The sequence below is a fragment of the Hipposideros armiger genome, unplaced genomic scaffold, assembly GCF_001890085.2.
Source record: "Hipposideros armiger isolate ML-2016 unplaced genomic scaffold, ASM189008v1 scaffold_148, whole genome shotgun sequence".
In the NCBI taxonomy this organism is placed as follows: Eukaryota; Metazoa; Chordata; class Mammalia; order Chiroptera; family Hipposideridae; genus Hipposideros; species Hipposideros armiger.
The window spans coordinates 1,747,728-1,767,056 of NW_017731498.1; the positions used below are offsets into that span (position 1 = coordinate 1,747,728).

Below are 19,329 nucleotides of genomic sequence, written 5' to 3' on the forward strand. Positions count from 1 at the left end.
ACATACATACATAATGTAGAGACCATCATTCATCATCTGTACCTGTTTAAATTTTCTCTAATGCTTTCCATTCTGATCCCTTTCTCTGTTTGGAGAAGCTGTCCCTTGTAGCAGTGTTTTTGTTATCCACAGGGGCTTTCTTTGACTTTGCACACATTTGCTAATGAACTAGAAGAATGTTTTCCTCTGTGTAAAAGTTGGATAGAGTTCTGTGGAACTTCGTTTCTACTGTTCACTGGAATGCCGTATGGAAATGTTCTTGTGGCATTTTACTGGGAAGTATGAAAAACACCCTCTTATGACATTTCAAAGAGGATTGATATTCTGTAGTATTACTGTGGAGTCTAGAAAGGTTTAAACAAAACAGATGACTTCTTTCATTTTAAATTTTATTTATACTAACAGTTATATCTCTTTTATACAACAAATATATCCTTTAACATGTGTATAAATTAAATTCATGTAGTACATGAACATTTTTTAGTATTTTAAAATTATGAGAGCAACTGATTCTAAAGTATCCTTTTAAGTTGAAGACTCACGTACTAATTTTCTATTAAAATTTTGTATAGTGTTTTTTTCTTAAAGGAAGATATAATTTGCTTTCTCATGTACCTGTTTTTTATCTTTCTGTCTCCCCTTCCTTTAAATCCTTCTTCCTTGTTTCCAGGCTCCCTTTTCGTCTTTTCCTCTTTACTCTCTCCTCTCTCTTTCTCCCTTACTTCTACCCCTCTCTTAATTTACTTGTCTCCATGAAATGAAGTGAAAGAAATGGGTAGTCATACATGTTTCTTATATTTAATCATTGTCAACATTTTGATGTTTCAATTTATTTCTGTCAGTTTTATGTACCATAATTTATTTAAGCATGCCTAATTCTGGGTATATTGGTTGTTTCTAACTCTTTATTTTTTACCACCACTATGATAAAGATCTCTTTGCTTGAAAATTTTTTTCTGTACTTAAGATTGTTATTTAAGATTATTTTCTCAGGCTAGATTTCCCAATGTGGGATTCTAGAACTTCAGTCAGATATTATTATATTGCTTTATATCCTCACCAAATGTATGAGAAACATCATTGAATTTTTCCATTTAAAAGATTACTGTGGATCAATCTACATCCCAACCAGCAATGTACAAGGGTTCTCTTTTCTCCACATCCTCTCCAACACTAGTTATTTCTTTTTTTATTGATACGAGCCATTCTAACAGGTGTGAAGTAGTATGTCATTGTGGCTTTGATTTGCATTTCTCTTGTAACTAGTGGTGTTGAGCATTTTTTCATGTATCTGTTGGCCATTTGCATGTCTTCCTTGGAAAAGTGTCTATTCAGATCTTCTGACCACTTTTTAATTGGATTGTTTGGGTTTTTGTTGTTGTTGTTGTTATTGAGTTGAACTCTTTATATATTTTGGATATTAGCCCCTTATTGGGTGTGTAATTTACAGATATCTTCTTTCCTTCAGTTGGTTGCCTTTTTGTTTTGTTGATGGTTTCTTTTTCTGTGCAGAACCCTTACCCCCAAAATTTGAAAACACTTATTTGTAAAGGTATATGTGCCCTATGTTCATTGCAGTATTATTTACAATAGCCAAGACATGGAAACAACCTAGGTGTTCTAGATGGATGATTGAATAAAGAAGATATGGTAATATATACATTGGAATACTACTTAGCCATAAAAACGGTGAAACATTGCCATTGGCGACAATACGGATGGATCTTGAAATTATTATGTGAAATAAGTTAGACAAAAAAGGACAAGATATGATTTCACTCATATGTGAGATATAAAATGAAAAGCAACAAACGGGCAAACAAAACAAAACAAAAATATGTAAACTCATAGATACAGATAACAGAATAGTAGTTATCAGAGGAGAAGGGGGGTGGGTAAGGGGAGGACAAAGAGGGTAAAGGGGGTCAAATATATGGTGATGGAAGAAGACTAGACTTTGGGTAGTAAGTATACAATAGAGTATACAGATGTTGTATTATAAAGTTGTACACCTGAAATTTATATAATGTTAATAACCAATGTTACCCTAATAAATTTAATTTTTTTTTAATTACTGGGACTCTGGGCCAAGATGGCAACATAGGCAGCTCCTGAATTTCCTGCCTCCCATGGATGCACAGAATGTACAATTACACATGAAGGTAGGAATTTCCTCTGAGAGAAACCCAGAAACTAGCTGAGTGACTCCTACTCCTTGGGCAACTGAGAAAAGACCCACATCAAAATGGGTAGGAAATGCTGAGACACACTCTCACCATCAATCCCACCTGCAGCACAGCACTACACAATTGTGAGGGAACCCCTGACTCCCAGCTTCTCCCTGAGAAGCAAAGGGTTTGGACCATGTGTATTGAGTGCTCCAACTTTTAAGGCTGCCAACTGAGAGAGTGGCGCCTAAATCACCTATCTGTGAAAGCTAATGGGACATGCATGCATGAGTGCCACAGGACTATAGCAAACAAAGAAGCAGTTGTTAACAGGCACAGGAGCACTTGTTGTAGCTATTCCCCCCACCCCCCTCAGGGCTAGCACAGAGAGTGCAGGCAAAAACACCCATCTCCCAGTCTTTTCCCTAGAAGAGGTTTGACTGCATACTTCAGAAGCTGCTGCCTGAGGGTCCAGCTTTTAATTAGCATGCATCTAGTTGCTGGCTGTAATTCTTCCAAGAGCCTAAAAGTCACAAGTGCTAGTGGGCACTTCTGCTTTCTTCTTCCAGCTTGCACCAACAAGAAAACCAAGTTGCCAGTATCTTTCTGGAAAGAACTGTATACATATCTAGCTTCCCAGCATTTATGACTGCCACCCAAGGGTCAGGCCCCCAGATAAGCTAGCACTGATAGCTAATAGAGCTTGCATTCACGAGTCTCATAGGACTGTAGTAAACAAAGAAGCAGGTTTTTTTTTAGATATTTATTTAAAAATATAGCTAACATACAACATTATATCAGTTTCAGGTATACAACAGAGTTGTTCAACATTTATATACCTAAAGAAGTGATCACCATAAGTTCAGCAACCATCTGACACTGTACTATGCTATCACAGTATTATTGACTATATTCCCCATGCTGTACATTACATCCCCATGATTTATTTGTTTTATACGTGGAAATTTGAACCCCTTATTTCCCTTCACCGCCCCCCACCCTTTTTAAAAATTTCAATTACAGTTAACATTCAATATTATTTTGTATTAATTTCAGGTGTACAGCATAGTGGTTAGACATTTATATAATTTAAGAAGTAATCCCCCTGACTAGTTTAGTACCCACCTGGCACTACTATACATAGCTATTACCATATTATTGACTATATTCCCTATGCTTTATTTACATCCCCATGACTATTTTGTAACTACCAATTTGTACTTCTTAATCCCTTTACCTTTTTCACCTTGTCCCCCAACCCCCTCCCATCTATCACCCCAATAAATCTAGTACCCATATGACATCATACATAGTTATTACAATATTATTGACTATATTCCTTATGCTATACCCTACATCCCCATAACTACTTTGTAACAACTAATTTGTACTTCTTAATCTCTTCCCGTTTATTCAACCCCCCCCCCGCAACCCCCTTCCCTCCTGACAACCATCAAAATGTTCTTTGTATCCATGAGTGTGTTTCTGTTCTGTTTGTTTGTTTATTCTGTTCTTTAGATTCCACAAAAAGCAGTTTTTAAATAGACACAGGAACATCCCCTGTGGTTAAACACCCAGGCTCAGGGCAGAAGAAGTAGGTAAAAATGCTCATCGCCATTTCTTTGTGAAAGGGGTTTGACTACATACTTGACTGCATACTTTACCAGCTGCTGCCTGAGGGTTCAGCTTTTAATAAGTTTGCATCTAGGTACTAACTGCAATCCTCCACTTGGACACTAACAGTTCTTGGCACACCCACAACTACTGGGAAAGAGCCACTAGGAAGAAAGATGGTGGCTTGGAAAAATCACAAAGTTTTGACAGGCAACAAGGAGCTCAGGGCAGGCTGATTGACTGGGTTCATCTCTTACATGAGATCAGTCTGTCAAGACTGGGAGAGGTGGCTGTTTTGTCTAATGTGCAGAAACCAACACAGAGAATCAAGGAAAATGAAGGAACAAGGGAATATGTTTAAAACAAAAGAACAAGATAAATCTCCAAAACCTAAGCTTAATGAAGTAGAAATAAGTGCTTTTCTTAACAGAGAGTTCAAAATAAAGATCATAAAGATACTCACTAAGGTCAGGAGAGCAATTCATGAACAAAGTGAGAATTTCAAAGAGATAATAACAGAAAGACTGAAAATATAAAAAAGTACCAAACAGAAATTACAGAGCTGAAGAATACAATAACTGTACTGAAAATTTCAGTAGCAGGCTTCAACAGCAGATTAGATCAAGCAGAAGTGAGGATAAGTGAACCTGAAGACAGAGTAGTAGAATTTATGAACCAGAGGAGCAAAAAGAAAAAGAATTTTTTTAAAAAAGAAGGAAGACAGTTTAAAAGACTTAAGAGACATCATCATGTTGACTAATATATGCATTTTAGGGTCCCAAAAGGAAAACAGAGAGAAAGGGGAAGAAAGCTTATTCAAAAAAAAAAAAAGACTGAAAACTTCCATAACCTGGAGAAACAAACAGCCATCCAGGTCCCAGAAGCCCAAAATATTCCAAATAAGATGAATCCAAAAAGATCCACACTAAGACACATTACAATTAAATTGTGAAAGTTAAAGACAAAGAGAGAATCTTAAAAGCAGCAAGAGAAAAGCAACTTGTTATATACAAAGAAACTCCCCATAAGACTGTCAGCTGATTTTTTTTTCTCAGCAGAAATTTTAGAGGACAGAAGGGAGAGGGATGGCATATTCAAAGTACTGAAATAAAAGAACTTCCAATCAAAAAATGCTATGCCTGGCAAAGTTGCCATTCAGAACAAAAGGAAAGATAGTGTTTCATAGACAGACAAAACCTGAAGGTGCCCATCACCACTAGCTTGTCCTTACACGAATGTTAAAGCGAGTTCTCCAAGCTGAAATGAAAGGGTGTTAATTAATAACATGAAAGCATGAAAGTGTAAAACTCAGTGGTAAATGTAAATTAATTAAATTTAAAATAATCTAATATTATAATGGCGGTGGATAAATCGCTTATAACTCTAGTATAAAGGTTTAAAGGGAAAATATTTAAAATAACCATAGCTACAATAGTTTGTTAGTGAATACATAATATGAAATGTGAATTGTGACATCACAACATGAAATGTGGGAGGGGGGGATGTGAAATGGAAAGCTTTTATATGCATTTGAAATTAGGTTGTTATCAACGTACATTAGATTGTTATAAAATAAGATATTTTATATAAGCCTCAGAGTAACCACAAAGCAAAAACCTATTGTGGGTACACAAAAGATGACGAGAAAGGAATTGACGTATAACACTACCAAAAAAATCATTAAATCACAAAGGAAGAGAGGAAGAATGGAAGAGAGGAACTACAAAACATCCAGAAAACAATTAAGAAAATGGCAGGAGTAATTCCATACCTATCAATAATTCCTTTAAATGTAAATGGACTAAATACTTCAGCCAAAAGACACCAGTGGCTGAATGGATAACAAAACAAGACTTAATTATATGCTGCCTACAAGAGACTCACTTTAAGAACACAGCTTTAAGAACACACATAGACTGAATGTGAAAGGATGGAAAAAAATATTCCAAGAAAATGAATACCAAAAGAAAGCAGGGGTACCTATACTTACTATAGACAAAATAGATATTAAGCCTGTATATCTGTAACAGGAGACAAAGAAAGAAGGTCATTATATAATAAACAGTCATGTGCTGCATTACAATGTTTTGATCAATGACAGACTGCATATAGGATGATGGTCCCATAAGATTATAATAGAACTAAAAAATTCTTATCGCCTAGTGACATGGTAGCTGTCACACCATCATAGCGAAATGCAATACTCACGTGTTTTGCATTTGTGGTCTAAAGAAACCCACTGCATTGCCCGTTGTATAAAAGTATAGCACATAGGGCCGGCCGAATGGTGCAATGGTTAAGAGCTGGCTTGGGATGCCAAAGGGCCCGGTTCGGATCCCACATATGAGGGCCAGTGACACTGCCCTCCACAGCTAAGATGCTGAACAACAGCTCAACCTGGAGCTGGGCTGCCGTGAGTCGCCGGTGACGGCCTAGGCTGCAGCCCCTGCTGCAGTGGGTTGCCATGGGCAGCCGTGTGTGGCCAGCAGCCAGCGTGAGTGGCTAGCAGCTGCAGTGAACGGCCATCCAGAAGCCGGTGACTGATCTGCCTCACCCGGGAAGAGCACAATGATGGTGCCAACTTGGACCAGTAAAGCAATATCCTCCACAACTAGACTGAAGAACAAAACAACAGCATCTTGTCTGTTCCCCTTCCCCCAATTCCCCAGCACTGTTCCCATCCCCCCAATTCCCCAATAAAAATTTTTTTAAAAACCTAAAAAAAAAAAAAGTATAGCACATATAATTATACTAGTAGGCTTACCGTCCAGGTTTGTGTAAGTACACTCCACGATGTTTGCACAATGATGAAATCACCTAATGACACATTTCTCAGACCATACCCCTGTTGTTAAGCACCACATGACTCTAATGGGGTCAGTTATTCCGGAATCTATAACAATTGTAAATATTTATTCAGCCAACATTGGAGCACCTAAGTATATAAAGCAAATATTAACAAATCTGGAGAGAGAAATAGGCAACAATACAATAATGCTAGGGCACTTAAAACCCCACTTTCAACAATGGATAGATCATGCAGACAGAAAATCAACTGGACTTAAACTACATGTTAAACCATATGGCCCTAACAGACATATATAGAGAACATTCCATCCAACAGCAACAAATACACATTCTTCTCAAGTGCACACAGAACATTCTCCAGGATAGGTCATATGTTAGGCCACAAAACAACTCTTTATAAATTTAAGATGATTTAAATCATATCAAGTATCTTTTCCAACCATGAGGATATAAACTAGAAGTTAATTACAAGAGGGAAACTAGAAAATTCACAAATATGTGGAGATTAGACCATATGTTCTTGAATAACCAATGGGTCAAGAAGAAATCTAAAGAGTAATAAAAAATATTATGAGATAAATGAAAATGGAAAAAAACATACTAAAATTTAAGGGATGCAGCAAAAGCATTTCTAAAAGGGAAGTTTATAGCAATAAATGTCCACATTAAGAAAAAAGAAACATCTCCAATAACCTAACTTTATACCTTAAGTAACTAGAAAAATAATAAATTAACACTAGGCTATTAGAAGGAAGGAAATAACAAAGATCAACAGAAATAAGTTAAAGAGAGACTAGAAAGATAATAGAAAAGATCAATGAAACCAAGAGCTGTTTTTTTGAAAACATAAAATTGACAAAACTTTAGCTGGTCTGAGAAAAACAGAGAAAATGCAAATAAGTAAAATCAGAAATGAAAGAAAAGACATAACAACTGGTAATACAGAATTACTAAGGATCATAAGACACTGCTATGAACAATTATATGCCAACAAATTGAACAATGAAGTTGATGAATTCCTAGAAACATACAATCTACTGAGACTAAATTATGAATAGAAAAATCTGAATAGACCTATAATGAGAAGGAAATTGAATCAGTAATCAAAAACATTCCAACACAAAAAAGCACCGGACCAGATGGGTTCACTGGTGAATTTTACCAAACATTTAAAGAAGAATTAATGTGACGCCTTATACTCTTCCAAATATAGAAAAAGAAGAAGGAATACTTTCAAACTAATTTTATGAGGCCAGTATTACTCTGATACCAAAGCCAAAGACACTACAAAAACAAAATTTCAGGCCAATATTTCTTATGAACATAGATGTGAAAATCCTTGACAAAATATTAGCAAACCAAATGTAACAGTACATTAAAAGAATCATACACCATGATCAAGTGGGATTTATTTCAGAAGTACAAGGATAGTTCAACATCCACAAAAAAAGTGTGATACACCACATTAACAAAATGAAGGATAAAAATCATATGATCATCTCAATAGATGAAGCAAAAGCATTTGACAAAATTCAATGTCCTTTCATGATAAACACTTGGAACAAATTGTTTCTAGAAACATACCTTAACATAATAAAGGCAATCAATCTATGATAAGCCCTCAGCTAACATGATACTCAGTGGTAGAAAGCTAAAAACTTTTCCTAAAAGATGAGGAACAACACAAGGATGCTCACTCTTGTCACTTGTATTCAACATACTGCAAGTCCTAGCCAGAGTAATTAGTCAACAAAAATAAGAGGGAGGAAGGAAGAGAGGGAGGGAGGGAGGGAGGGAGGGAAAGAAAAGAAAGAAAGAAAGGCATCCAAATCAGAAAGGAAGAAAAACTGTCTTTGTTTGCAGATGACATGATATATATATATATATATATATATATATATATATATATATATATATATATCTCCCTAAAGACTCTACCAAAAAAATTTTAGAACTAATAAGCTGATTCAGTAAAGTTGCAGATACAAAGCAATATACAGAAATCACGTGTGTTTCTATACACTAACAATGAATTTTCAAAAAATAAATTAAGAAGACAATCCCATTTACAATAACATCAAGAAGAAATATTTAAGAGTAAATTTAACCATGGAGGTGAAAGATCTGTACACTGAAAACTAGCAAACATTAATGAAAAATTGAAGAAGGCACAAATAAATGGAAAATATTTTGTGTTCGTGGATTGTAAGAATTAATAATATTAAAATGTCCATACTACCTGAAGCATTCTACAGATTCATTGCAATCCCTATCAAAAAATGTTCACAGAAATAGAAAAAAAAATCCTAAAAGTCTTATGGAACGAAAAAAGACCCCCAAATAGTCCATCTTTCTCAAGATGGACTTCTTTCTTTCTGAGAAAGAAGTCTTGAGAAAGAAGAACAAAGCTGGAGGCATCACACTTCCTGATTTTTAACTATATTACAAAGCTATAGTAGTGTGGTATGGGCATAAAAAGAGATACATAGATTAATAAAACAGAATGTAAACTCAGAAATAAACCCATGTATATATGAGTATGTTTAATTAATTTTCAACAAAGGAGCCAGGAATATACAATGAAGAAAGGACAGTCTCTTCAATAACTGGCATTGGGAAAACTGCATATCTACATGCTAAGGAATTAAACCGGACCCCCCCTATTTTACACTATACACAAAAATCAGATTGGATTAAGACTTGAACATATGACCTGAAATGAGGAAACTCCTAGAAGAAAACATAGGGGTAAACTCCTCCCCTTGGGAAGTAACTATAGCTCGAGGGAGGCAAAGGAGTGCCTTCTTCCCCAGGGTGGATATTGCTGGGTTCAGTTCCCATCCTGGTTCTACCCTGCCCCTTAGTCATCAGAGAAATGCAAATTAAAAACCACAATGAGATATAATCCCACACCTGTTACGATATCTATTATCATAAAGAAAAGATATAACAACTGCCGGGGAGAATGTGAAGAAATGGAAAATCTTGTAAACTGTTAACCTTACTAAAAATGGGCTCAAATGGATTACAGACTTACATGTAAAACTTAAAACTATAAAACTTAAAAAAAAAAAAACTGAGGAAAGCCTTCAGGATCTAGAGTCAGGCAAAGAATTCTTAAACTTGACACTGAACGCACAACCTATAAAACAAAAATAGATAAACTGGATTTCATCAAAATTCAGAACTTTTGCTCTGCAAAGGTCCTGTTAATCAGATGAAAAGACACGCTACAGACTGGGAGAAAATACTTCAAACTACATATATTACAAAAAACTAGTATTTAGAATATATGAAGAACCCTAAAAACTTAACAGTATAAAAAACAAACAATCAGAAGGACAACCAAGATGGCGCAGTAGGTAAATGCTGTGCTTACTTTCTTTCACAACCACATCAAAATTACAACTAATCTACAAAACAACCATTATAGAGAATTGCCTAAAATCAAGCTGAACTGAAGCCTTTCAACTAGGAACGTGCAGAAGAAGCCGCCTGAAGACTGATAGGAAGGTCACAGACTCGGAACGGTCTGGTCCCACACCCGCGTGTGACCATTAATGACCGGGAGGGCTATTTTGGCTGTGGGGGTACCCCCCAGCCCCCAGAGGAGTGATAAATCCCACCCCCACTCCAGCCCAAGGGTCCAGTGCCAGGGAGAGAAGTCCCCATAATTTCTGGTTATGAAAAGCAGCGGAGAATGGACTGACTGAGACTGAGTGCAGCTGCACTTACAGGTGCTCCTCTTAAAGGGACTGCGCGGACTTACCCACCAACGGAAATATTCGTTCTGAGCTCCAGCGCTCAGGCAGCAGCAGGAGAGGCGGCAGGGACAAATGGTGGGGAACTGAGTTGTCTGGCTTGGGACGGGGTCTGGAGAGGTGGCTTTCTCCTGGATCGGGGAGCTGGCAGAGGCCATTGTTTCTTTGTTGAGCCCTCCCCTGTCCCCCTGTGCGAACAAAGGCGGCCGCCATTTCTGAGTCTCTGCTGTTTGTTTGCCGCCCTGGCGATTTGAGACCTGGCCCCGCCCAGCTTTCCAGCACACCCAGGCTGCTTTCAGTGGCTTTTTCGTGCAGACTGACTGCCTTGACTCAAGCTGCAAAATTTTCTGGGATCTCTCAAAGGTTTGCAGAACCCAGACAAGCGGCATCTGGCTTGAGCGTGTCCTATACCTCTGGCTGAGCAGCCCTAAGCTGGCACTAGCAGCAGCCAGCCTTGGTTTGCGACTTTGCCTCTCAAGGCGCTTCCAAGCACAGCATGGGCAGCAGCCATCTATGGATTTCTCAGTGGCTCCTGCTGGGTGGCCCCTTGTGGGGCACAGGCTGTGGCTGAACTTTGACCTACAGTGGATTCCCTCCAAGGTGGTCCTGGGGTGGTTGCCCCCAGTGGCCAGCTTCAAAATGAGCTGGAGCATCACCCAGCCTCCTTCAAGGACGATACACCCAAGGGGCGGATTGGGCAGGCACCAGGGTCCTGCTCATGCAAATCCTGCTCTGTAGGGTCAGCCCCTGCACAACAACTCTTCCACTGTAGTCATAGCCAGTCCTCACAACCAGTGAGCCCAAGGGTCAGTCCCTCACATTAATGGCAATTATCAACCAAGGCTCAACTACAAAGGAGGGTTCACACAACCCACACAAGGGAACCACCTGGAGCACGTGGCTCAGGTGACCAGAAAGACTGTGCCACTGAACCCCACAGCACACCTACTACATAAGGCCACTGTACTAAAACCAGAAGACACAGCAGCCGTATCTAATACATAGAAACAAACACAGGGAGGCAGCCAAAATGGGGAGACAAAGAAACATGTCCCAAATAAAAAATAGAACAAAGCTCCAGAAAAAGAACTAAGCAAAATGGAGATAAGCAATCTATCGGATGCAGAGTTCCAAACACTGGTTATAAGAATGCTCATTGATCTCAGGGTGAACTTCAACAGAGAGATAGGAAGCATAAAAATGGAGATGGAGACCATGAAAAAGAACCAGTTGGAAATAAAAAGGCTACAATAAGGGAATGAAGAATGCATTACAGGGAATCAACAGTAGAATAGATGAAGCAGAGGATTCAACCAGCGATATAGAAGATAAGGTAGCAGAAAACACCAAACCAGAACAACAAAAAGAAAAAGGAATCCAAAAAACTGAAGAGAGTTTAAGGGGCCTCCGGGACAATATCAAGTGTACCAACATTCGCATCATAGGGGTAACAGAAGGAGAAGAAAGAGAACAAGGAATTGAAAACCTATTTGAAGAAATAATGACAGAAACTTCCCAAACATGGTGAAGTAAATAGACATACAAGTCCAGGAAGAACAGAGAGTCCCAAACAAGATAAACCCAAAGAGGCCAACACCAAGACACATCATAATTAAAATGCCAAACGTTAAAGATAAAGAGAGAATCTTAAAAACAGCAAGAAAAATCAGTTAGTTACTACAAGGGAGCCCCCATAAGACTGACAGCTGATTTCTCAACAGAAACTTTGCAGGCAAGAAGGGATTGTTAGGAAATATTCAAAGTGGTGAAAAGCAATGACATACAACCAAGATTACTCCACCCAGCAAAGCTATCATTTAGAATTGAAGGACAGATTAGGAGCTTTCCAGACAAGAAAAAGCTGAAGGAGTTCTTCACCACCAAACCAGTATGACAAGGAACCTTAGAGGGACGGGGGGGGGGGGGGGGGGGGACTTAAGGATGGGTGAAAGGGGAAGGGATTAAGAAGTACAAATTCGTTGTTATGCAGTAGTCATGGGGATGTGGGGTATAGCATAAGGAATATAGTCAATAACATTGTAATAACTAGGTATGGTGCCAGATAGGTACTAGATCTATCGGTGTGATAGATGGGAATGGGGTTGGGAGCAGGGTGAAAAAGGTGAAGGTATTAAGAAATACAAATTGATAGTTAATACAGAATGAGGAACATAATCAACAATGTTGTAAGGATCATGTAAGGTGCCAGATGGGCACTGGACTTATCAGGAGGATCATTTCATAGACTGTGGATGCCTGAACAATGTGCTATACACCTGAAGCTGAAATAGAATAATATTGAATGTCAACTATAACTAAATATATAGGTATATGTAGTCACGGGATGTGGAGTATAATGTAGGGAAGATAGTCAATGGTATTGTTACAGCTATGTGAGATGTCAGAAGGGTAGTAGCTTGGGGATGGGTTATCACTTTATGAGGGGTTTAAATGTCTATTATGTGGCTTTGTACACCTGAAACTAATTTAAAAAAACAGAAAATGGGCAAAAGACATAAAGAGACATTTCACCAAAGAGGAATGTACAGATAGCTACAAGCACATTAAAGATGTTCCCTAGCCATTAGGGAAATGCAATTAATACCACCCTGAGAAATTACTACATACCTATCAGAACAACTAAAATAAAAAATAACGACAACACCAAAGCTGGCAAGGATGCATAGAAACTACATTGTTGATGGAAATGTAAAATGCTATGACCAATCTGAAAAACAATTTGTCAATTTCTTCAAAAACTGAACAGGCAACTACCATAGTAGCAATTACACTCTTGGTATTTATCACAGAGAAATGAAACCTGATGATGAATATTCACAGCAGCTTTATTGATAAGAGCCAAACACTGGCAACAACTTAGAAATCCTTCTGCCAGTAAATCATTAAACAAACACTGTGGTACATCTACACCAGGGACTACTACTCAGCAATGAAAAGGAATAAATTTTGGTACACACAGCAACTTGGATGAATCTCGAGGAATTATGCTGAGTGAAAAAAGTCAATACCAGAAGGTTACATATTGTATGGTTCCATTACATAACTTGCTTGAAATGACAAAATTATGGAAATGGAGAACAGATTAGTGGTTGTCAGAGGTCAGCGATGGGGTGGCTATGTGGGTAAGAGAGGCAGATGTGGCTATGAAAACGCAAGAAGAGTAGTTTGGTGTGATGGTGAAGAACCCAGATTCTGGATTCCGTCATCTGGGGATCGAGTCCTAGCTCACATCCCATCTGGGTAAGGTAACCTTGCTAGTCCTTAATTTCCTTATGCCATGTACATTATAAGGCTGTTGTATAGATTGGATAATACGTGTAAAGCTCTTAGCCTAAGTGCCTGGCACAGAGTAAGCACTTAATACATGTAGCTGCTGTGAGGGTGGTCAGGATGGAGAATGGGGATAGTGGGGAAGAGGGGGTACTGAGTGATTTAGGCAAAGATGTTGTGGTACAGAGGGGGCAGTTATCCCAGAGGCGAATACACCTGAACTGAATCTTAAAGGATGGCTGAGAATTAGCTAGAAAAACAAAGGAAGAAAATGCATTCAGGACAAACAGAAGAGCATGAACAAGGCATAGGAGCGTGAAAGATTATGTATGAGTATATACGGTAAAGCAATTTGGTATTAATAGAACTTCAAGTAGGTATGGAAAGTGAGAGGTGACTGGAGAGGCAGGTAAGGGCCAGGCCATGGAAGCTGTTAGATGTTTTTCTGAACAAAAGAGCGAAAGAGAAGAGAATGATGTGCTCGAATTTGCATTTCTAGCTAGCTCACTTTGCAGAGTGAAGGATGCTTTGAAGTACAGGGCCTACCTGGAAGATGTCTTTACTAATTCATTTGGGAGACAAAGGCTAGAATCAGGGCCATAATAATTGAAAATGGAATGTCATTCTTGTCCTTATTTCCCATATGAAAAACTCCAGTTCAGTGGGTGCTTGGAAAAGCAGGTTACCCTCAGGTTGTCAGGTGTGTGAACGTGGAAGTCTTATGCATGAGGGCCCTATTCAAATCGGCTGTGGTTCCTGTAACTCAGGCTACTTACTAGGACTGAGTGGTCCCTTCTATTCTCTAGGTTAGATATGACTTCTTATCATCACCTAAGTCAAATATATCTACCTAATAAAAAGCTTACATTCTTTTTTCTTTTTTTTTTTAATGAAGCAAGGTGGGACAGGAATGGATAAAGCAGAAAGAAAAAATAACTAAGAAGTATATCTAAGAAAAAGGAATTTGAGTCCAACCTACATTTGCCAAAATATTCTCTTCATCTATTTTCTCTTCTTATTTATGAAGGTTTAAAAATGTTAATCATAATTTTTTTCTTGTATAAAGCTAAAAGGTAAAAAAAAAACAAAAAAAAAAGAATTCAGTTATGTTGTATTCGCTATTTTATATTCTTCTGTGCCATCTCACTTCCTGCTATGAGAAATAAACTTCTAATTGTCCAAATTTTCCATAGTGCAAATCCTGTGGAAAGGAGCTGTATGTAATTTGTAGACTGCATTGAAGGTTTGAAAGCACAGCTGACTAAAGAGTAATGTTTTCATCTTATGAAAGACAGTACTATTTGTTGGTGTGTGCATATAAGCAACCATTAAGATACATGTAATTCATGTGCCATACAGCTCACCAATTTCAAGTGTACAATATAATGGTTGGTTGTTTCTTTAACAGGGAAAAAAAGATGTGACCCAGATATTTAACAACGTCCTGAGAAGACAGATAAGCACTCGGTGTCCTACTGTGGAGTACATTAGTGCTCACCCTCATATCCTGTTTATGCTCCTGAAAGGGTAGGTACATGGTTTCCTTTAAAGTAGGTTTGAGTTTAGAATAGTTGTTAAATGTATATAGCATTAGCCTCATTTCAGATATGATGGGCTCTCTTTTGGAATCTCTTTTGGAACCATGCTTGGGGTCCGCCCTCCAAATCTACATCTCCATGATTACTTAGGCCACAGCAAAATCCTTTTTTTGCATCTTTATGTTTCTAAAGTTCCTTCCATTTACTGCCTCTTCTTTCCTCCACTTTCCTCTTATCTCTTGTCTCTTCCTATTTTATTATTGCTTGTACCTCCAATCTGCCCTTTTCCTAGCTGCCCAGTACCCTTTCCCTGATTTCATGAGACCAAATCCCCTAACCCTAACCCTCATTTACACACACACACACACACACACACTCTCTCTCTCTCTCTCTCTCTCACTGTTCTTCCAATGGCCGGCATCTGCCAAGGTGACATGCTTCCGCATGGGGATAGAATAAATATTACCATATGTATATGGGACCATAGGGGAGCCCTAACGTCTAGCCAGATAACAGAATCCCTGATTTTTCTTTTTTATATGTATACTTATTTACAGATGTGTCTTGGGCATTTTGAGGCTATTCCAACTTCTACCAGAGAGCTGGAGGTAGACTCCAGCTGTCCTCTGCCTCTCTTTCCCTATCTTTTTACTCTACCATCTGAGATCTATATATTATATTGTTTCATACCTAGTCCATGTAATCTGTGTTTAATTCCCAATTCCTGTCTTGTACATTTTTAAACATTTAATTGTATCAAAGTAATACATAACACATAGTTTCAAAAGCAGATATATGATCAAGTAGTAGCTCTTTGCTTCTTCCTTCTCCATTCTTCAGTGTTATTGCTCAAAGACAACCAGTTTCATCTTTATTTGTTCATATTTACCGCTGTATTTCAAGTAATGGGCCTATACTAATCTTTTGATTTATCGATTTTAAAAACTATCTTTTGACTTTCTCATAGGCTAGATGATAATTTAGTTTTTCCACCACCACCATTATTCCATTTTCCTTCCCCTTATCCTTCCAATATATTTTATCACAATTTTTTATTTTATTAAAAATCACATTTATATTATTATGACTATGCAATCGTTATTCATTGTTGAACAAAGTAGTGTGTTATGATTACTTTTGGTACAAAATCTTGTTTTTACTGGCGAATTATTTCTTTCAGTTCTGGAAAGGGAACTATACTTGTATCATATATTAGCTCAGGATAAACTTATAACAAACATTAAACTTTATAACAAATAGACCCCCCAAAATGGAGTGGCTTCACCACAAGATAAGTTTATTTCCCAAACAGTGCAGAGCAAATGTTCTAGGTCACCAGGGGGTTCTGCCTTCTTTAACATGTGGTTTCTAAGATCACTTTGTTCATTGCCATTTCAGCCCACGGGAAGGCAAAAATACAAAGGAGGATTTATGAGCCAGGCCTGGAAATGGCTCGTGTTCTCCCATTCACATTCCATTGGAGAGCGCTTAGTCACTTGGCCCCTTCATTCTTAAGGCAATCTGAGAAATGTACTCCAGTGCCCAGGAAAAAGAGGAGAATGGATTTCGATGCACTGCTAACATTCTCTGTCTCATATTGTTCCTTTGAAAGTTTCTTCCATTTCATTTTCCTGTTTTCACTTTCTAGGTCTCCTATTAGTCAGAGTTGAATCTCCAGTATTTATTTCTTATCTCTTCTCTTTTCTGTTTCTTGTCTTTTGTTTTACTTTTGGAAGATGTTCTTAATATTATCTTCCATTGAAGATAAATGATTGAATTTTTATTCAGCTACCCTATTTTTCATTTAGAAGAACTCTAACTGTTCTCTGAGTGTTCCTTTTCCTGGTCTCTTGTACTTCCTGGTTCTGTGACTGTGGGCATGTCACTGCCCCTTTCCAAGCCTCAGTTTCTTTATAAAATAATACTAAAATGTGTAATGTTACCTTCACACAAAAATAATGTTGCATTATACGCATTGTCAGAAAGACCTGTCTTTTCAGTCAGCGTTCTGCTACTTACTTGCTGTAAAATGTTGGGCAAGCTATCTCACATCCTCAAGTCAAGTCTTGGTTTCCTCATTGCAATATGGAGATAATAATAATGCTTACTTCAGTAGGTTGTTATGAACCTTCAAGGAGATAATGCTAGCAAAGCACAGCACTAGAACATGGTACTCAGTAACTATCAATCTAAGAGATTCTTATCCCTATTCCTCTTAAGAGCTGCAATTCATGTTGAAATATATGTACAATTGTAAACAGATATAATCGAGGCCATATGTAAGTGCCAGAATAGTATCTATAAAGCAAAGTTCTCATTTCTGGCTCAGGTTGATTTGTAAGGTTTAATGGACCCACCAATATCTGATCTGCATGACTGGCCATTGGTGGATAGGCCAAAATGATCAGTTTGTACCCACTTCTGGAGATTATAAAATGTTAAGCTAAAGCATTTGACATTATCCTATAGGAAGTGGGGAGCCACTGAAAAGTTTGGGGGGGGGGAAAGAATGTTAGATTTGTGTTTCAGGAAATGAAGATAAATTAATAGCAGTTTAAAGTTAGCTTAGAAATAAATGATCCCTTGAGAATGCTGAAATGTATAATCCTAAAAAATGTTCTGGAAATCATGTCAGCTGATGGAGAAGAGCAGTGGTGTGGGTGACCTAAAATGGTACCTTCCATGGCGGGGTCACTGTGCGAAGGGATGTGTGCAACTCTACGAGCTTCATTCTTAGAGTGGGAATTACTGGTTTGGAGGATGTCTTGTAGCTGCTGTCATTGAATAGCAGTCAGGGGACAGCAACTACATTGTATTTATTTTGTGCAGAGCCATACCAGATGCTAGTGGCTGGCTGAAGACGTAGATTTGGTATGTTATTACCAAGGGAGTTATAAACAATGGAAAATTAATGCTGTTATGCTTTAAAAACTCAGATTAATGAAGAGGAAAGGCAATTCAATAAATTACAAAGTGTGGTTCCAGGGTAATTTAAAATTAATTCCATCCCTTTTTATATATGATAGAATATATGTATTATGCATTTATACATTATATATGCTTTGTGGAATAGAAATTTAGCATAATGAATATTTTGAAAATTAAGTTGGTGAAGAAGTACAACTTACATTGAAGAAAACAACTTTATTTTCCCTTTCTAGAAATGAGACAGACGATAACTAATTCTGATTGTTATTTATTAAATATTTAACTGCTCTAACATATATACAGATCAAGAGTGAACCTTTTTTATTTGTGATGTGCACAGGAGTTATTAATGTGCAGTTGTGCCCTATTTCTCCCACCCTTTACCCCTCTTTCAGTGGAGAGAGTTAAGAAAAGACATGGCGATGGGAAGCCAGGCAGGTGAACTAGACTAAGCTAAGTGTTACGTCCACTTGCACAAACAAGATTTGGAGATGAGGAGGAGGGAATCAGACAGAGAAAACCCACCGTCATCAGGCGAGGGTTTTAGACGTTTAATAGTGGGACGCTCCAGAGTAGTTGCACAGTGAAATGGAGAAGGGAAGGAGTTTGCTGTATTTATCAATTTATAGAGAAACATATAAAGATTGGGCTCTCTTTTAATAACTTTTTACTGCTGGATATACCAAAAAAATATATACACATTTTAAGAAAGGAAAAAACTGTACTAAAATTACGCTGATGGTAACCACTTTGAGCACCTCTTGTAATTGCAGAAGCCAAAAGTGACTTGTATTTATCTTTTGTTATTGGTATATATTGATTATTACAATTAATACAGTTTTTTCCTGTCTTAAAATGTGTATACAATTGTTTGATGCCTTTTATATTTATTTATATATGACTCTGTAAAACATGTGGGGCCTTGGCTTATTAAAAAATAGGATTACATATAAAGTTTAATGAGTATGAATAATCAGCATATCTTTATATATCTTTATAACTTTATTTGAAATTATGTCTGTGTCCTGTTTGATGGTGAATTTTTTGATAAATTAAAATGACTACTATTCTTATACAAATGATTTGATTCAACAGGTCATTCAGTTTTTAAACAAACTTAAATTGATGTAAGTAGAAACCTTCCTTATGTTTGAAATATGAATCCTTCTATTTATTAATCAATGACTTGTATTTACCAGTATCCTATTTTAATAGATAATT

The 19,329-nt window shown here is 37.5% G+C and overlaps 1 protein-coding gene across 3 annotated transcripts in view; it reads left to right on the forward strand.

Annotated features, from left to right (window-relative positions):
- CAB39L (calcium binding protein 39 like) overlaps window positions 1-19,329 on the forward strand; it is a 149,373-nt gene that overhangs the window by 89,980 nt on the left and 40,064 nt on the right. For all 3 annotated transcript variants that reach the window (XM_019650867.1, XM_019650869.1, XM_019650868.1), the window contains one exon: window positions 15,051-15,169. In XM_019650867.1, coding sequence (XP_019506412.1) covers window positions 15,051-15,169 — 119 coding nt within the window. The remainder of the gene's footprint in view (window positions 1-15,050; window positions 15,170-19,329) is intronic.